Source organism: Entelurus aequoreus, linkage group LG22 (genome assembly GCF_033978785.1).
Source record: "Entelurus aequoreus isolate RoL-2023_Sb linkage group LG22, RoL_Eaeq_v1.1, whole genome shotgun sequence".
Lineage (NCBI taxonomy): Eukaryota > Metazoa > Chordata > Actinopteri > Syngnathiformes > Syngnathidae > Entelurus > Entelurus aequoreus.
This window is the reverse complement of record NC_084752.1, coordinates 13,475,618-13,492,599: the sequence shown is the minus strand read 5'-3', so window position 1 is coordinate 13,492,599 and position 16,982 is coordinate 13,475,618. Positions and strand designations below refer to the sequence as shown.

The window sequence follows — 16,982 nt, the reverse complement described above, 5'->3', positions numbered from 1 at the left end:
TTGATATTTTTCATTTCAAACCTTAACAAAATATATGGATTTTTAAAATTTTTTTAACATTTAGGGCTCCCGGGGACCATAAAGGGTCTCAGTCATTAAAATGTAAAAAATAAGTCAAATTATTATTTTTTTTTATTTAACACTTACAGTACATCTCTATATCAACATCAGGTTGATATAAAGTAAAAAAAAAAAAAAAAGTTGTATGCCTTTTCTGTAAAAAACAACTATGTTTTTTATAGTAAAACTGAAATATGCAGTATTTAATAATAGAGCCCTAAAAGATCAATAATGCAGGACACCATTGATTTTAATTATTTCATATTTTTGAGTAATCACAGTGAAATGTTAAATAAAATCCTACAAAATATATTATGGACCCAAAAGGTCCCCCACTCATAAAGTGATACATTTTTATTAGTTTTTTTTTTTTACTTTTAACACTTAAATTACGAGATCAACTTCAGATATATCTGTCGATTTTACGTTTGAACTATTATTTTGTTTGTATTATACTCTTTTGTCAAATAAAACTTTGATGTTTTATTTAAAATTTCACATTTTAAAGTGACATTTTTTAAAGTAATAATTCATTGTAACAGAGATTTTTTGTCTTTTTTTTTTTTTTGAGCAATGGCAAAAAAAATAAAAAAAATAAACAAAGACAAAAGAGAAAAAAAACAGCCTGCATGGCAGCTTTGTGTCAAATATAAATGATAAATGGGTTATACTTGTATAGCGCTTTTCAACCTGCAAGGTACTCAAAGCACTTTGACAGTATTTCCACATTCACACACACATTCACACACTGATGGCGTGAGCTGCCATGCAAGGCGCTAACCAGCAGCCATCAGGAGCAAGGGTGAAGTGTCTTGCCCAAGGACACAACGGACGTGACTAGGATGGTAGAAGGTGGGGATTGAACCCCAGGAACCAGCAACCCTCCGATTGCTGGCACGGCCACTCTACCAACTTCGCCGCGCCGTCCCCAACAACATTGCAACTTTTTCTTGTTAGATTTCACCTCATTCCACTTTTTTTTAAAGGTTTTTTTTTATTTTTAATTAATTTTTGCAGAATGTGTGGCGGGCCGGTAAACGATTAGCTGCGGGCCGCAAATGGCCCCCGGGCCGCACTTTGGACACGTCTGGTGTATAGCCAATCTTAAGCTATACATCCATCCATTTCCTGCCGCTTGTGCCTTGCGGGGTGCTGGAGCCTATCCCAGCTACACAATCTTAACTCACTCAAGGTTAAAATGATTGAAGTGTGGACTTGAATGATGACTGTAGGTTAAATCCAAAGAAAACATACCTTGTTTCCAGAGGCACATTGCTACCCAGCACCCAGCTGTCTTGCAGCGGGACGCTTTCCGGCGGTGTGGTCTGCAGCTCGGCAGGTGATTGGCCGGCCACGAGGGCCGGGCTTCCGCTAGGAGCTGTTAGCTGCCGCGTGGAATTCAGAGATTGGCCGGCGTGATGTGCGGAGCCCAAGGATTGATTGAGAGCCGTCACTGAGGGCCGCTGACGATGTGGCGGCGGCACAGGAGGCAGAGTCGAGCTATGGTGGTTGGATGGTTGCTCTGCAAACATCAAAAAGGACATTTAAATGTTTGTGTTAATACCGGTTTGTTTTAAAGTATACCTTGTTCATAGGGGGCTGTCGCAGCCTTTTTAAAAGCTAGTTTGTGAGTGGTGTGTGATAACAGCTTCTACGGATGACATGTACAGTAAATCATACGCCATCACTTGCCAATGATATGTTTCCACGGTCTGCTAACTTTGTCTTTTTTGTCTGATTGCTTTCCAAAAACGTGCTCCCAGTCCTTACAGTTTTCAATTTCAACTGCCAATGTGGTTATTGATAGCATGTGAAGGAACATCAGGCGTGGGAGCCAAATAATAATCTCTCCGGTGGAAAAAGTGTACTCAGAAAGTCAATCTCAATGCGCACAGTGACTGCAATAGTCCCTCGTCTATCTTACAAGATGTACTTTTTTGCTCGACTTAATTTATCCACTTAAGTCTACAACTACAAACCCCAAAACCAGTTGAGTTGGCAATTCGTAAATAAAAACAGAATACAATGATTTGCAAATCCTTTTCAACTTATATTCAATTGAATAGACTGCAAAGACAAGATATTTAATGTTCCAACTGCAAAAATTCTTTTTTTTTTGCAAATAATCATTAACTTAGAATGTAATGGCAGCAACATATTGCAAAAAAGTTGGCCCAGGGGCATTTTTACCACTGTGTTACATGGCCTTTCCTTTTAACAACACTCAGTAAATGTTTGGGAACTGAGGAGACCAATTTTTGAAGCTTTTCAGGTGGAATTCTTTCCCATTCTTGCTAAATGTACAGCTTAAGTTGTTCAACAGTCCGGGGTCTCCGTTGTGGTATTTTAGGCTTCATAATGTGCCACACATTTTCAATGGGAGACAGGTCTGGACTACAGGCAGGCCAGTCTAGTACCCGCACTCTTTTACTATAAAGCCAAGCTGTTGTAACACGTGGCTTGGCATTGTCTTGCTGAAATAAGCAGGGGCGTCCATGAAAAAGACGTTGCTTGGATGGCAACATATGTTGCTCCAAAACCTGTATGTACCTTTCAGCATTAATGGTGCCTTCACAGATGTGTAAGTTACCCATGCCTTGGGCACTAATACACCCCCATACCATCACAGATGCTGGCTTTTTGAACTTTGCGCCTATAACAATCCGGATGGTTCTTTTCCTCTTTGGTCCAGAAGACACGACGTTCACAGTTTCCAAAGACTGAAATGTGGACTCGTCAGACCACAGAACACTTTTACAGTTTGCATCAGCCCATCTTAGATGAGCTCGGGCCCAGCGAAGCCGGCAGCGTTTCTGGGTGTTGTTGATAAATGGCTTTCGCTTTGCATACTAGAGTTTTAACTTGCACTTGCAGATGTAGCGACAAACTGTAGTTACTGACAGTGGTTTTCTGAAGTGTTCTTGAGCCCAAGTGGTGATATCCTTTACACACTGATGTCGCTTTTTGATGCCTGAGGGGTCAAAGGTCTGTATATCATCGCTTATGTGCAGTGATTTCTCCAGATTCTCTGAACCTTTTGATGATATTACGGACCGTAGATGGTGAAATCCCTAAATTCCTTTAAATAGCTCGTTGAGAAATGTTGTTCTTAAACTGTTGGACAATTTGCTCACGCATTTGTTCACAAAGTGGTGACCCTCGCCCCATCCTTGTTTGTGAATGACTGAGCAATTCATGGAAGCTGTTTTTATACCCAATAATGGCACCCACCTGATCCCAATTAGCCTGTTCACCTGTGGGATGTTCCAAATAAGTGTTTGATGAGGATTCCTCAAATTTCTCAGTCTTTTTTGCCACTTGTGCCAGCTTTTTCGAAACATGTTACAGGCATCAAATTTCAAATGAGCTAATATTTGCATAAAATAACAAAGTTTTCCAGTTCAAACGTTAAGTATCTTGCCTTTGCAGTCTGTTTAATTGACTATAAGTTGAAAAGGATTTGCAGATCATTGTATTCTGTTTTTATTTACCATTTACACAACGTGCCAACTTCACTGGTTTTGGGTTTTGTACTGCATTTACGACGACCAAAGCTACAGTAAGAAAGTCCTCTGACTTCTACAGTAAATGTGCAGAATTAAATCTGGGCTGCAAAACACAAAGCAACACTGACTAATATGCTTCTGCCAGAGAAAATAAATGATGTTGTTGACAAAAAGGTGTTTCAATGTATGTCATCATTCTTCAGAAAAAAGGCAAGTGTCCAGAAATGAAGATGAGTAATGAAAACAATGTTTAAAAATGTAATGTACTTCTCACATACATTATGAGCTATTCTGTACAAAGTAGGCTAATAGGCGAGGAACTGTTTAATGCAAATTGACAATGATTCAGAGAGAATGTGGATTAATTCCAAATCAGTCACATTGTCACTGAAAAAGAGCAAATAGTTCAGTGGAAATTATGCCGGTGAAAGGAAGGCTAATGGTAATAGCATTTTTATGTGATGCTGCTGCAAGGAGACATGCTAAATCTTTCAGTCACAAATGGGGAATTGTGGTATTTACACTTTGGATGTTCAAATGTTTTTTTCATAGACTAGGTACATATGACCTTTTTTGAAAAAAACAATTATTGATAACATTAACAGTTAACAATATGTCAGGGCCTCTCAAACTGCGACTCATTTAGAATAATCTAAAGCCATTAAAAAATGTTGTGGTTTGATCAAATGACATGTTCATGAACACTCAAAGTACAATAACATAAACAAGTCAATAATTTTTTGTTAAAACAGAACCCTGCATCCAATTCCGGAACAAACTACAGTGTAGAAATATTACAACTACAGTGCTCGTTATCATAATGTTATTCACACACTGAATACACTTGGTAAACAAATGCAGTGCAGATCATAGTCAGAGCTAGTGATAATGCCAGGGAGAAGCCAGAACTTGAAAACCCTCTTCATTATAAAAGTATCATGTTCAGGCACACTTGGCCTTACCATTGGACAATTGTAAACGGAAAAAGACAAGTGTATTTTAGGGATGTCGCCATCTACGGGCCGTACTATCATCAAAAGGTTCAGAGAATTTTGAGAAATCACTGCGTGTAAGCGGCAATGCCCGTGACCTTCGAACCCTCAGGCGGTACTGCATTAAAAAGCGACATCAGTGTGTAAAGGATATTATATAAATCATGTTATATCATTCTTTTGTACTCCCTTATCTTAATTATTGTGTCGAAATCTGGGGTAACAATTACAAAACAAACATTAAATCTATATTCTTACTTCAAAACAAAGCGATTAGAATTGTAAATTATGCAGATTATCATGACCATACCAATGCTCTGTTTATTAAATTAAAAACATTAAAACTGCACGATCTTGTTGACCTCAACACTGCTATTGTGACGTACAAAGCTCATAACCACATGCTGCCTGGGTGTCTACAGGAGAGGTTTAAACCCAGAGAGAATCCCTATGACCTCAGAGGTTCAGCTGTCTTCCAGAAAGCTAAGATAAGAACAAGCTTAAAAAGTAGATGTGTTTCTGTCAGGGGGGTTCAACTGTGGAACAGCTTGGATTATTCCTTAAAATGTTCCAGTTCTATTTACACATTTAAAAAACACTTTAAGACCAATGTCTTGAAAAAATATATCACTCTAGAATCAACACAGTAGTTAATACTATGATCAATGTTAATTCAAATACTATATGTGGGTTATAAATAATAATGGAAGTACAATTGTTTGTATATAGTATATAAATTGGTACAAAGGTTTAACATGTCTACAAGGATATTTCACATGCCTTTACTGTGTATATAATTGAACTGTGTTTATGTTATGTATAATGTGTATTTATAATATGTTGTATAATGGACATTCAATAATTTTCGGAAGTTTATTTTGTACTTGACATTGTTTATAGGGTTAGGCGCAATAAGTGTTCAACTTCAGCCTAAACCCTTTCGGTCTGCAACATTTTCATTTTCAATTTAAGAATGTACAACTGTTTGTTTATTTTGTTGAGGATTGACCGAAGAATAATAAACTTGAACTTGAAACTTGATATCCCCACTGTAAGTAACTACAGTTTGTCGCTACATCTGTAAGTGCAAGTTAAAACTCTACTATGCAAAGCCAAAGCCATTTATCAACAACACCCAGAAACGCCGCCGGCTTCGCTGGGCCCGAGCTCATCTAAGATGGACTGACGCAAAGTGGAAAAGTGTTCTGTGGTCTGACGAATCTACATTTCCTAATTGTTTTTGGAAACTGTGGACGTCGTGTCCTCTGGACCAAAGAGGAAAAGAACCATCCGGATTGTGCTAGGCGCAAAGTTCAAAAGCCAGCATATGTAATGGCATGGGTAACTTACACATCTGTGAAGGCACCATTAATGCTGAAAGGTACATACAGGTTTTGGAGCAACATATGTTGCCATCCAAGCAACGTCTTTTTCATGGACGCCCCTGCTTATTTCAGCAAGACAATGCCAAGCCACATGCTGCTTGTGTTACAACTGACCTGCCTGTAGTCCAGACCTGTCTCCCATTGAACATTTGTGGTGCATTATGAAGCGTAAAACACGACAACGGAGACCCTGTTGAACAACTTGAGCTGTACATCAAGCAAGAATGGGAAATAATTCCACCTAAAAAGCTTCAAAAATTGGTCTCCTCAGTTCTCAAACGCTTACTGAGTGTTGTTAAAAGGAACAAAACATTGCTATTTTCAACCGAAATCTGAAACTCCAGTGTTTCCCACACATTCATGTATTTGTGGTGGCCCGCCACGAAAGAATTAAGTCTGCCACAAATAGATTTTTTAAATTTTTTATTTTTTTGGTCCTGTTCAGCTTCTCAGGCAAATCATATAGTTGATGTAGATGCCCATATAGGCTGTTCAGATTTACTTTACAAAAGAGAAGTGTAGGATACTTCTCTTGTTGCCTTATTCGTATTTGACCACTACTGTTTTCTGTTTATTTGTTACTGACTGTGGCAGGACACCTCTGCCTCTGTTTCACTTTATGTTGCTGGTAAATAATATGGTTGTAGTAGTAGGCTAAAGTTAAATTATTTAGTATGCACTAATTTAAGGGGCAGAGCTTTAAGAGACATTTTAGCTTTTATATTTTATAAGATATATTTTTTGTAAGAACCACAATTAATAAATATATTTCAGTGAATTACTTATTGTTCAAATCTGTATATAAAAATGTACATAAAGTGTTGTAATTATATTGTAAAATGGATGGATGGACATTTAAAACAAAACTGTTATTATTAATTAGTAAGTATACATTTTTTGAGCCTTTTTAATATCCAACGTGTTTTACATTATACGTCACATTCACCCATTCACCTACACATTCACACACCGATGGCTAAAGATGCCATGCAAGGTGCCAACCACAACCCATCAGGAGCAAGGTGGGTGAAGAGTCTTGCTCAAAGACACAACGGCTTTGACTAGGATGGCCGCTATACCACCTGAGGCACGCTGCCCTCAAATAGACTAAAAACTGGAGTAGAAGATGATTCACAGGAGGATACATAACCCTATGCTGAGCTCATGGTCACTATAGTAATTTCTGGACTATAAGTCACTACTTTATGGATTCTCCTAATGGCTAATTTATGAAATGTTTTTCGTGTTGGCACATGCCGCCAATAAATTTTGCCTTGTAACATCAAACCAATGAAATTGCGGAATAATTTTCAAAATTGTTTTGGAACAATTTAAATGCAGTCACACCATAATTCATTAAGCCATTTAGCATGTTGTGGACTCACCCTCGTCATGAAAAAGAAACAAAATTCACATCACACGGCCCCAAAACTGAAGACCAACGACCTGGCCATCGAAAAAGGAAATAGCCGCCGCATGGAAGGGAAACACCGCTCGCCGAAGAAGACAACTTCAGCAGTTTCAGTGCGCAGGAGGAGGAGAAGGAAGAATATAGCGCTCAATAGCCTTTGTGGTAGATTACTGTATGCCGCGTTACAGACACTGTCTTTTGCTAAATTGGTGAATGACCACAAGCACCTGCGTAAATACACTATATTGCCAAAAGTATTTGGCCACCCATCCAAATGATCAGAATAAGGTGTCCTAATCACTTGGCCCGGCCACAGGTGTATGACATCAAGCACTTAGGCATGGAGACTGTTTCTACAAACATTTGTGAAAGAATGGGCCGCTCTCAGTGATTTCCAGCGTGGAACTGTCATAGGATGCCACCTGTACAACAAATCCAGTCGTGAAATGTCCTCGCTCCTAAATATTCCAAAGTCAACTGTCAGCTTTATTAGAAGAAAATGGAAGAGTTTGGGAACAACAGCAACTCAGCCACCAAGTGGTAGGCCACGTAAACTGACAGAGAGGTGTCAGCAGATGCTGAAGTGCATAGTGCAAGGACTTTCTGCACAGTCAGTTGCTACAGAGCTCCAAACTTCATGTGACCTTCCAATTAGCCCACGTACAGTACGCAGAGAGCTCCATGGAATGGGTTTCCATGGCCGAGCAGCTGTATCTAAGCCATACATCACCAAGTCCAATGCAAAGCGTCGGATGCAGTGCCACTGGACTCTAGAGCAGTGGAGACGCCTTCTCTGGAGTGATGAATCACGCTTTTCCATCTGGCAATCTGATGGACGAGTCTGGGTTTGGAGGTTGCCAGAAGAACGCTACATTTTGGACTGCATTGTGCAGAGTGTGAAATTTGGTGGAGGAGGAATTATGGTGTGGGGTTGTTTTTCAGGAGTTGGGCTTGGCCCCTTAGTTCCAGTGAAAGGAACTTTGAATGCTCCAGGATACCAAAACATTTTGGACAATTCCATGCTTCCAACCTTGTGGGAACAGTTTGGAGCGGGCTCCTTCCTCTTCCAACATGACTGTGCACCAGTGCACAAAGCAAAGGTCCATAAAGACATGGATGACAGAGTCTGGTGTGGATGAACTGGACTGGCCTGCACAGAGTCCTGACCTGATCACCTTTGGGATGAATTAGAACGGAGACTGAGAGCCAGGCCTTCTCGACCAACATCAGTGTGTGACCTCACCAATGCGCTTTTGGAAGAATGGTGGAAAATTCCTATAAACACACTCTGCAACCTTGTGGACAGCCTTCCCAGAAGAGTTGAAGCTGTAACAGCTGCAAAAGGTGGACCCACATCATATTGAACCCTATGGGTTAGGAATGGGATGGCACTTGAAGTTCATATGTGAGTCAAGGCAGGTGGCCAAATACTTTTGGCAATATAGAGTATTTCATGCTTCAGTGTGTACACCTAGACTTGTACGGCCAACTTATGCAAACATAAAATGTGTCCGAAAATTACGTGGGTGCGGCTCATATTAAGGTGCACTCTACGGCTCTATGAGTCTATGGAACGGGATCAAAATAATAATAATAATTCCAAATTAAAAAGAAAATACAAACGTTTTTGACCAGAACAAAAAATAAAAAATTCCGGGTTTGTGGTCAACTCTATTACTAGTGACGTACAGTCAAAAAAAGACAAAAGAAAATAAGCTAAATTAGCTAAAAGTTTCACAACAACGGTCAACAGACACCATAATCCAAAGATAGATAGACAGACGCGCTGGGAGAACGCTAGAAAGTGAGTGAAAGGAGGAAGAAGGGACAGGACAGGAGGTCGTGGCAAAAGGTATGGACACTTGACAGAGTGAAGGAGGTCAGGAGAAGAGTTACGACTCGTGGTTTGTGAGGTGTGAAAACTCATTCCACCTCTGGTCTTCAGCATGAAGAAGGCAGCAAGTCCTGCTTTCTTTTCCCAACCAGAGGCTATCTTTGCAACTGATAGAAGCGTGCACACAGGTGCAGTGTGTCTCTTGGAATGGTCACCCACACACGGTAAAGGACAGAAAAGAAGAAAGGAAGTTGAAGCTTGAGAGATGAGAGAGAGGTCTTGAATGGAGCAAATCTTTATCCAGTGCAAAACATGAGTTTTACTGTATCAACAGAATTTGTGACTATCATCGACACAAACGTGCGCATACAATTATTTCGACATTGTCACCAACTATCGACAATCAAATCAGTCTCCGACAAATTCGTTTATCAACAAAAGTTGTTTTTTACGGACGAGAGCGAGCCGGCACGGCCATCCACTAAAACACTGTACTTTCATCCTGTTAAAGACATGAATACCTTGCTCATTTTTAGCAAAGCAGACTTTGTTTTGTTTTATGTGACAGTACATCTATAATGCATAATCATATAAAGGGAAACTGCATTTCACTCACAGTCCTTATGTAAGACAAGAACACTATGGTCCGTATTTTACGGACCATAGGGCGCACCGGATTACAAGGCGCACTGCCGATGAATGGTTTATTTTCAATCTTTTTTCATATATAAGGCGCACCAGATTTTAGGGCGCATTAAAGGAGTCACATTGATGTTATTTTTTCTAAATGTAAAACACTTCCTTGTGGTCTACATAACATGTGATGGTGGTTCTTTGGTCAAAATGTTGCATGGATGATGTTTTACAGATCATCTTCAAGTCGCTTTCTGACAGTCGCTACAGGATGCGCCGTTTTGTGGGCGGTCTTATTTACGTGGCTCACCTTCGACAGTGTCTTCTCCCCGTCATCTTTGTTGTAGCGGTGTAGCGTGCAAGGACGGGTGTAGAAGAAGTGTGAAAAGATGGAGCTAACTGTTTTAATGACATTCAGACTTTACTTCAATCAAAAACGGAACAGCATCCCTTAAACCGGAAACAACAACAAAGTCGGAAATGTGTCCCGTGAAAAAATGTCCGACCGGAACGCTAATAATTAAAGTTTCTTGGGTGAATAATGTAAACTCACTACACCGGTATGTTTTAGCGCTTTCAGGGCAAGTTTACTGACAGATATAAGTAAGAACTTTACACTACTTTTTATTAGAAATGGCAACAGCGTGGAATGAATGTCCCATAACAAGAAGATAGAGAAAAAGAAGAAGCTTGGATGATACCACAAATTTGGGTATCAATCCGATACCAAGTAGTTACAGGATCACACATTGGTCATATTCAAAGTCTTCATGTGTCCAGGGACATATTTCCTGAGTTTAAAAACATAATATACATTTAAAAAAAACGAAAGAAGATGTAATCATAGTAGTATCGACGAGATACGCTCCCGTACTTGGTATCATTACAGTGGATGTTAGATGTAAATCCACTCATGGCGTTTGTTTACATTTTGACGCCGGTGAGCTACGGTGTGTAGTGAAGCATGTTTAGCTATTCCTCGTCCTGCAGGGATGATACTTGTAAGAAACGTACTTTATTTGTTGCCATGGAGGCGAGGATTAGTGATTTAGAAGCACTGCAGACTGGGGCTGGACGTTAGCTGCTAGCTAGCTAGCAATGGTTTAAAGCATCTCTTCCTGAGGGCGTTTCAGTGTTCAAACTTCTCCCTTTTCTGTCTATACACTGTGTCTGCTTGCAAGTACTCCGTGATTGTGCGCTGCCGAACATGCTCGTCTGCTCGTAAACCAGCAATGTCACGACGTGACGACGACGGGGACTCGGGGGAGTGGCGGACCGGTACTTTTCAGAGGCGGTATAGTACCGAATATGATTAATTAGTATCGTGGTACTATACTAATACCGGTATACCGTACAACCCTAATACATACACACAAACATTAGGCACCTTGGTGCCAATATCATATAAGAATTAATTTACAATCTATTATTAGATAGCTAAAATGTTAAGATTTAAGCAATAAATACAATAATACACAATGAGTTCTGGCATTTTTAGCAAACTATTAGATTACTAAAAAGGTCGGCTATTTTAGCAATCTAATTGATTGCTAATAATACCAGGAGTTAATCGATAATCAATAATACACCTGTGTGCAACTTTTTAAACACATGAATACCACAAAATGCTTGTTTCTTTTTGAGGACGCTTAGCTTTGGTGTTTTGTTGTTTGTGTTTAATGGTGCTGCTATTTTGATTGCCCTTAGTTTTCATAACATCAGCACTTTTGCTTTTAAATGGACACAAGTTATTAGTGTTCATGAAATAACCCAATAAGCAGCACAATGCCTATAGCATAAATGCCTATTTGTGAATAAAATAGTCATGTTTATTGTTAGCCTGAAAATATCTCAAGCTGAAATTAAAAGCCAAAGACTAACTAAGAACTATTACTAGTGGTTAGAGCAGGGGTGTCCAAACTTTTTCCACTGAGGGCCGCACACGGAAAAATTAAAGCATGCATTTTGATATTTTTTGTTTTCAAACCATAACAAAATATATAGATTTTTTTTTTTTTTTTTAACAATTAGGGCTCCTGGGGCCCGTAAAGGGTCTCAGTCATTAAAATGTTAAAAACAAGTCAAATTATTATTGCCTATTATTATATATGCCTTTTCTGTCAAAGACAACTTAGTTTTTTATAGTAAAACTGAAATATGCAGTATTTCCCCCACGGCCCAAAACATTCAGAAAGCAATGTTTGATGTGAAGTAATTGCATTCTAGTCCTTCACTCTCACATTCCTCATCCACAAATCTTTCATCCTGGCTCAAATTAATGGGGTAATCGTCGCTTTCTCGGTCCGAATCGCTCTTGCTGCATTGTAAACAATAGGGAAATGTGAGCAGCCCTATCCCCTGTGACGTCACGCTACTTCCGCTATAGGCAAGGCTTTTTTTTATAAGCGACCAAAAGTTGCAAACTTTATCGTTGTTCTCTACTAAATCCTTTCAGCAAAAATATGGCAATATCGCGAAATGATGAAGTATGACACATACAATGGATCTGCTATCCCCGTTTAAATAATTTTAAAAAATTTCAGTAGGCCTTTAAGTTACGAGATCAACTTCAGATACAGTATATCTGTCAATTTTACGTTTGAACTAATATTTAGTTTGTTTTATGCTCTTTTGTCAAAGAAAACTTGGATGTTTTTATATGGCAACCACACAATACATATGCAATATTTTTCCACATAAAACATTTGAATGTGAAATATTTGAAGTAATTGGAGCCTTGAAGATGTCAATAATTCATTATTATTGATTTTTTGTCTTTTTTTTTTTTTTGAGCAATGGCAAAAAAAGGAAAATAAAGATAGACAAAATAAAAAAAACAGCCTGCATGGCAGCTTTGTGTCAACATTGCAACGTTTTCTAGTTAGATTTCACCTCATTCCACTTTTTTAAATGTTTTTCTGATTGTTGCAATGGCATTTCCAGAATGTGTGGCGGGCCGCTAAACAATTAGCTGCGGGCCGCAAATGGCCCCCGGGTTGCACTTTGGACACCCCTGGGTTAGAGTGTCCTCCCTGAGATCGGTAGGTCGTGAGTTCAAACCCCGGCCGAGTCATACCAAAGACTATACAAATGGGACCCGTTACCTCCCAGCTTGGCACTCAGTATCAAGGGTTGGAATTGGGGGTTAAATCACCAAATAATTCCCGAGCGCGGCCCTTGCTGCTGCTCACTGCTCCCCTCACCTGAACAAGGGGATGGGTCAAAAGCAGAGGACGAATTTCACCACACCTACTGTATGTGTGTGTGACAATCATTGGTACTTTAACTTTAACTGAATAGGTTTATGCTTCCTACTCCGATTAGTCGACTGATCGTTAAGATAGTCGATGACTAGTCAATAATCAAAAAATAGTCGTTGGTTGGAGTCCTACACGCAAGCAAAACAGCCGCATGAAGTGCAATTGCAAAAAAGTCCAAAACCAATAAAAGCATGCCCATAAGTGAGATAGAAACAGGAGTGTATTGGCATACGGTTTTTAATCAAAACCCAACCAACTTCTGCAGTCATCTTCATGCTAACTGTGCCATGAACTGGATTGTATTTCTATTCTGTGTCTGCATTACCACTTTTCCCATCCCCTCTCTGACACTCTTACAATCCTCTTCATCTGACCTCCTCTTACGTACCAATCCTCTCCTCCATGTACTCCTTCAACGCAGGCAGCTGCAGTCCTCTCAGACGCTCTAATCAGTCTTCCACATTGAAGCACAAGTGTACTTACCCTCATACACCCTCCTCTCTCACCCTTATTCTTTCATTTTTCTCCTGCCCTGTCAACTTTTTTCTCCCTCTTTCTCACCGTGCCGTGAGATATAGTCTGGTGTGCCGTGGGAAATTATGCAACTTCACCTAATTGGTCCAAAAAATATTTGTTTGCACATCAATAAGTATGATCTGCAAATGTGCCGTTGCTTTGTAAAATGTGTCGGGTGAGACGAGGATGGTTTGTTGTGATCCCAATATGCAGCGTGCAGGTAAAAAAAGGTATGTAATGCTTAAACCAAAAAGGAACAAAAGGGAAAGGAAATGGCAATGGCTATGCAAAACGAAAGTTAAACTGAACTGGCTACAAAGTCAACAGAAACAGAACGCTGGACGACAGCAAAAACTTACAGCGTCCACGAAGTGTGTCCGTACATGACATGACAATCGACAATGTCCACACAAAGAAGGATAGCAACAACGCAAAGGAAGACATGAAACTGCTAGAGGAAAACACCAACAAAACAGGAAGGGCAACCAAAACAAACAACAAACTCAGAATACGACCTGGTGGAATATCATTTTTTAACATTTTTTGCTGGTGGTGTGTGGGGATGATGTTTGATAAGAAATTATCGAGTTCGAGTCCATTAACGAATCCTCTTATCGAACCGATTACTTATCGATTCTCTTATCGAGTCCAGATAGGTTGTTGTATATGGAAAAAAACACACAATATTTGGTTTAACAAAAGCTCACTTTTATTATATTAGAAAACAATTTAATCTAAAAAATAAATAAATATTGACTGTTACCCCCCTAAAAAAATAAAATAAAATAAATAAATATTGACTGTTGTTACCCAAAGTATATTAAGTGGGATTTTTCATAAAAACAAATATATACAGTAACACGAAAACAACCTGTGTCTGTGATCACTATAGGTGTATAAATAATACTATAGTGTTAAATAATAATATAGTGTTAAATAAAATCAGTCCCTTGGGCACAAAACTGAAAATAATACAGCTCTCCAAAAAGTGCACTTCTGCTGCTATTTGACATAACTGTTTGTTATGATGCTTTGACATTTTTGCACTTTATTTCTTTATTGAAAGAAAATTCTATGAAGAGAAAAGTTGTTTGCAAATGTGGTTACAATGCTAAAAAATGAAAATTTAAAGCTAAAAAAAGAAATACACTTTATTGAGTTAACATTATTTCTTTATAGGGGGGAAGATGTGATGAGCTAGGGAATATAACAACTACACTACCCAACATGCAACGGGAGTGACGAGCATGCGCGGTAGCCCCGAAAAGTGTTGTTGCATGTCGTCTCACTCGGCAGCTAAGACGTTAAGAACTCAGCCAACACGCCTCGTCTGCATTATTTATAATTAGACAGACAACACATCTACAGTGTGATTTTGTTTTGTTTACAAGGAAAGAAAAACAAAAGTTAAAAAAGGGAGATATGTTGTATATATATGTATGTGCTGCGGTTGTTTTAAGAACGTTGCGACAGCTGCCGTAAAGAAGGTGCGTTGCTAGCCTGGTTGCTGCTTCCGGTTAGTCGTAAAAGTGTTCATGAGTTTGTACCCTGCTCAAATCTCTCAGTAAAGTTATTCATTGGATTATACCTTTTGTTTTGAACTTTATTACACCTTGGAGCGCTTTTTCCCGTCCATTGTTTTCCTGCTTTCGCTATCTGCGCCTAATGACTGAGCTACGTGACGCCATTTCTTGTGATGTCACGCGGAGCATTTCTGGTCGGGACGGGATTCGTTCCGAGGGATTCGAATAAAGAACCAACTATTTTCTTTACTATAGTGGTCTCGATAACGGGTACCGGTTCTCAAAAAGGGATTCGAGTCCGAGGACTCTGTACTTTTCTTATCGAACAACCGGGAAAACCGGTTTCGAGTATCATCCCTAGTGGTGTGCCTCTGGATGTTTTTATGAAAAAAATGTGCCTTGCCTCAAAAAAGGTTGAAAAACACTGCTCTAGTCAGTGGGTCTTCCTTTGCTTCAGCTAATTTGGTCTCTCTTTATTCTCCGTCAAATTCGGTCCTATGAGCCAACAGGTTGTGTTACAGTAGAAAGTTTTGTTGTATTCTCATAGAATGTCATCATCCATCCATCCATTTCCTACCGCTTGTCCCTTTTATAGTCGCGGGGGGTGCTGGAGCCCATCTCAGCTGCATTCGGGCGGAAGGCGGGGTACACCCTGGACAAGTCGCCACCTCATTACAGGGCCAACACAGATAGACAGACAATATTCACACTCACATTCACACACTAGGGCCAATTTAGTGTTGCCAATCAACCTATCCCCAGGTGCATGTCTTTGGAGATGGGAGGAAGCCGGAGTACCCGGAGGGAACCCACGCAGTCACGGGGAGAACATGCAAACTCCACACAGAAAGATCCCGAGCCCGGGATTGAACTCAGGACTACTCAGGACCTTCGTATTGTGAGGCACATGCACTAACCCCTGTAACACCGTGCTGCCCCAGAGTTATCAGTTGTGTTTAATTGAACAGATATACTACAACGTTAATTACTATGGTTGTATGTACCGTATTTTCCGGGCAATAGGGCAATTATTTTTCATATATACGTATATATAAAGTCGGATTATAAGGCGCATTAAAAGGGTCATATTCTTTTTTTGGAAATGTAAAACACTTCCTTTGGGTCTACATAACATGTAATGGTGGTTCTTTGGTCAAAATGTTGCATAGATTATGTTTTACAGATCATCTTCAAGCCGCTTTCTGACAGTCGCTATAGGATGCCCCGTTTTGTGGGCGGTCTTATTTACGTAGCTCACCTTCGACAGCGTCTTCTCCCCCGTCATCTTTGTTGTAGCGGTGTAGCGTGCAAGGACGGGAGTGGAAGAAATGTCAAAAGATGGAGCTAACTGTTTTAATGACATTCAGACTTTACTTAAACCAATAACAGAGCAGCATCTCCTCATCCCAAAACTACAAAAACGCAGAAAATGTGTCCCGTGAAAAAACGTCCGACCGGAACTCTAATAACTAAAGTTCATTGGGTGAATAATGTAAACTCACTACACCGGTATGTTTTAGCGCTTTCATGGCGAGTTTACTGACAGATATAAGTAAGAACTTGACACTATTTTATATTAGAAATGGCAACAGTGGAGGATGAATGTCCCATAACAAGAAGATAGAGAAAAATAAGAAGCTTATCGACTACGGTGTCGCCACGGACTCCAAAGGCGGACGCGCACAATTTTTCAGCATTTATGCAGATCCGAAATACACATCAGCACAGCAGGTACCAGAAGGTAAGAAAAGTTGTTTTTGCATAAAATTGCGAAACAAAACACCAGATAATGTGCCTTACCTTATACACACACCATAATAATACTCCTATGTTGAAGCACAGTATAATCCATCAAGCGGTGC

The 16,982-nt window shown here is 39.7% G+C and overlaps 1 protein-coding gene across 5 annotated transcripts in view; it reads right to left on the bottom strand.

Annotated features, from left to right (window-relative positions):
* Positions 1-16,982, bottom strand: part of tenm3 (teneurin transmembrane protein 3) — a 755,307-nt gene that overhangs the window by 284,777 nt on the left and 453,548 nt on the right. For all 5 annotated transcript variants that reach the window (XM_062033280.1, XM_062033281.1, XM_062033282.1 and 2 more), the window contains one exon: positions 1,315-1,582. In XM_062033280.1, the coding sequence (XP_061889264.1) occupies positions 1,315-1,582 (268 nt within the window). The remainder of the gene's footprint in view (positions 1-1,314; positions 1,583-16,982) is intronic.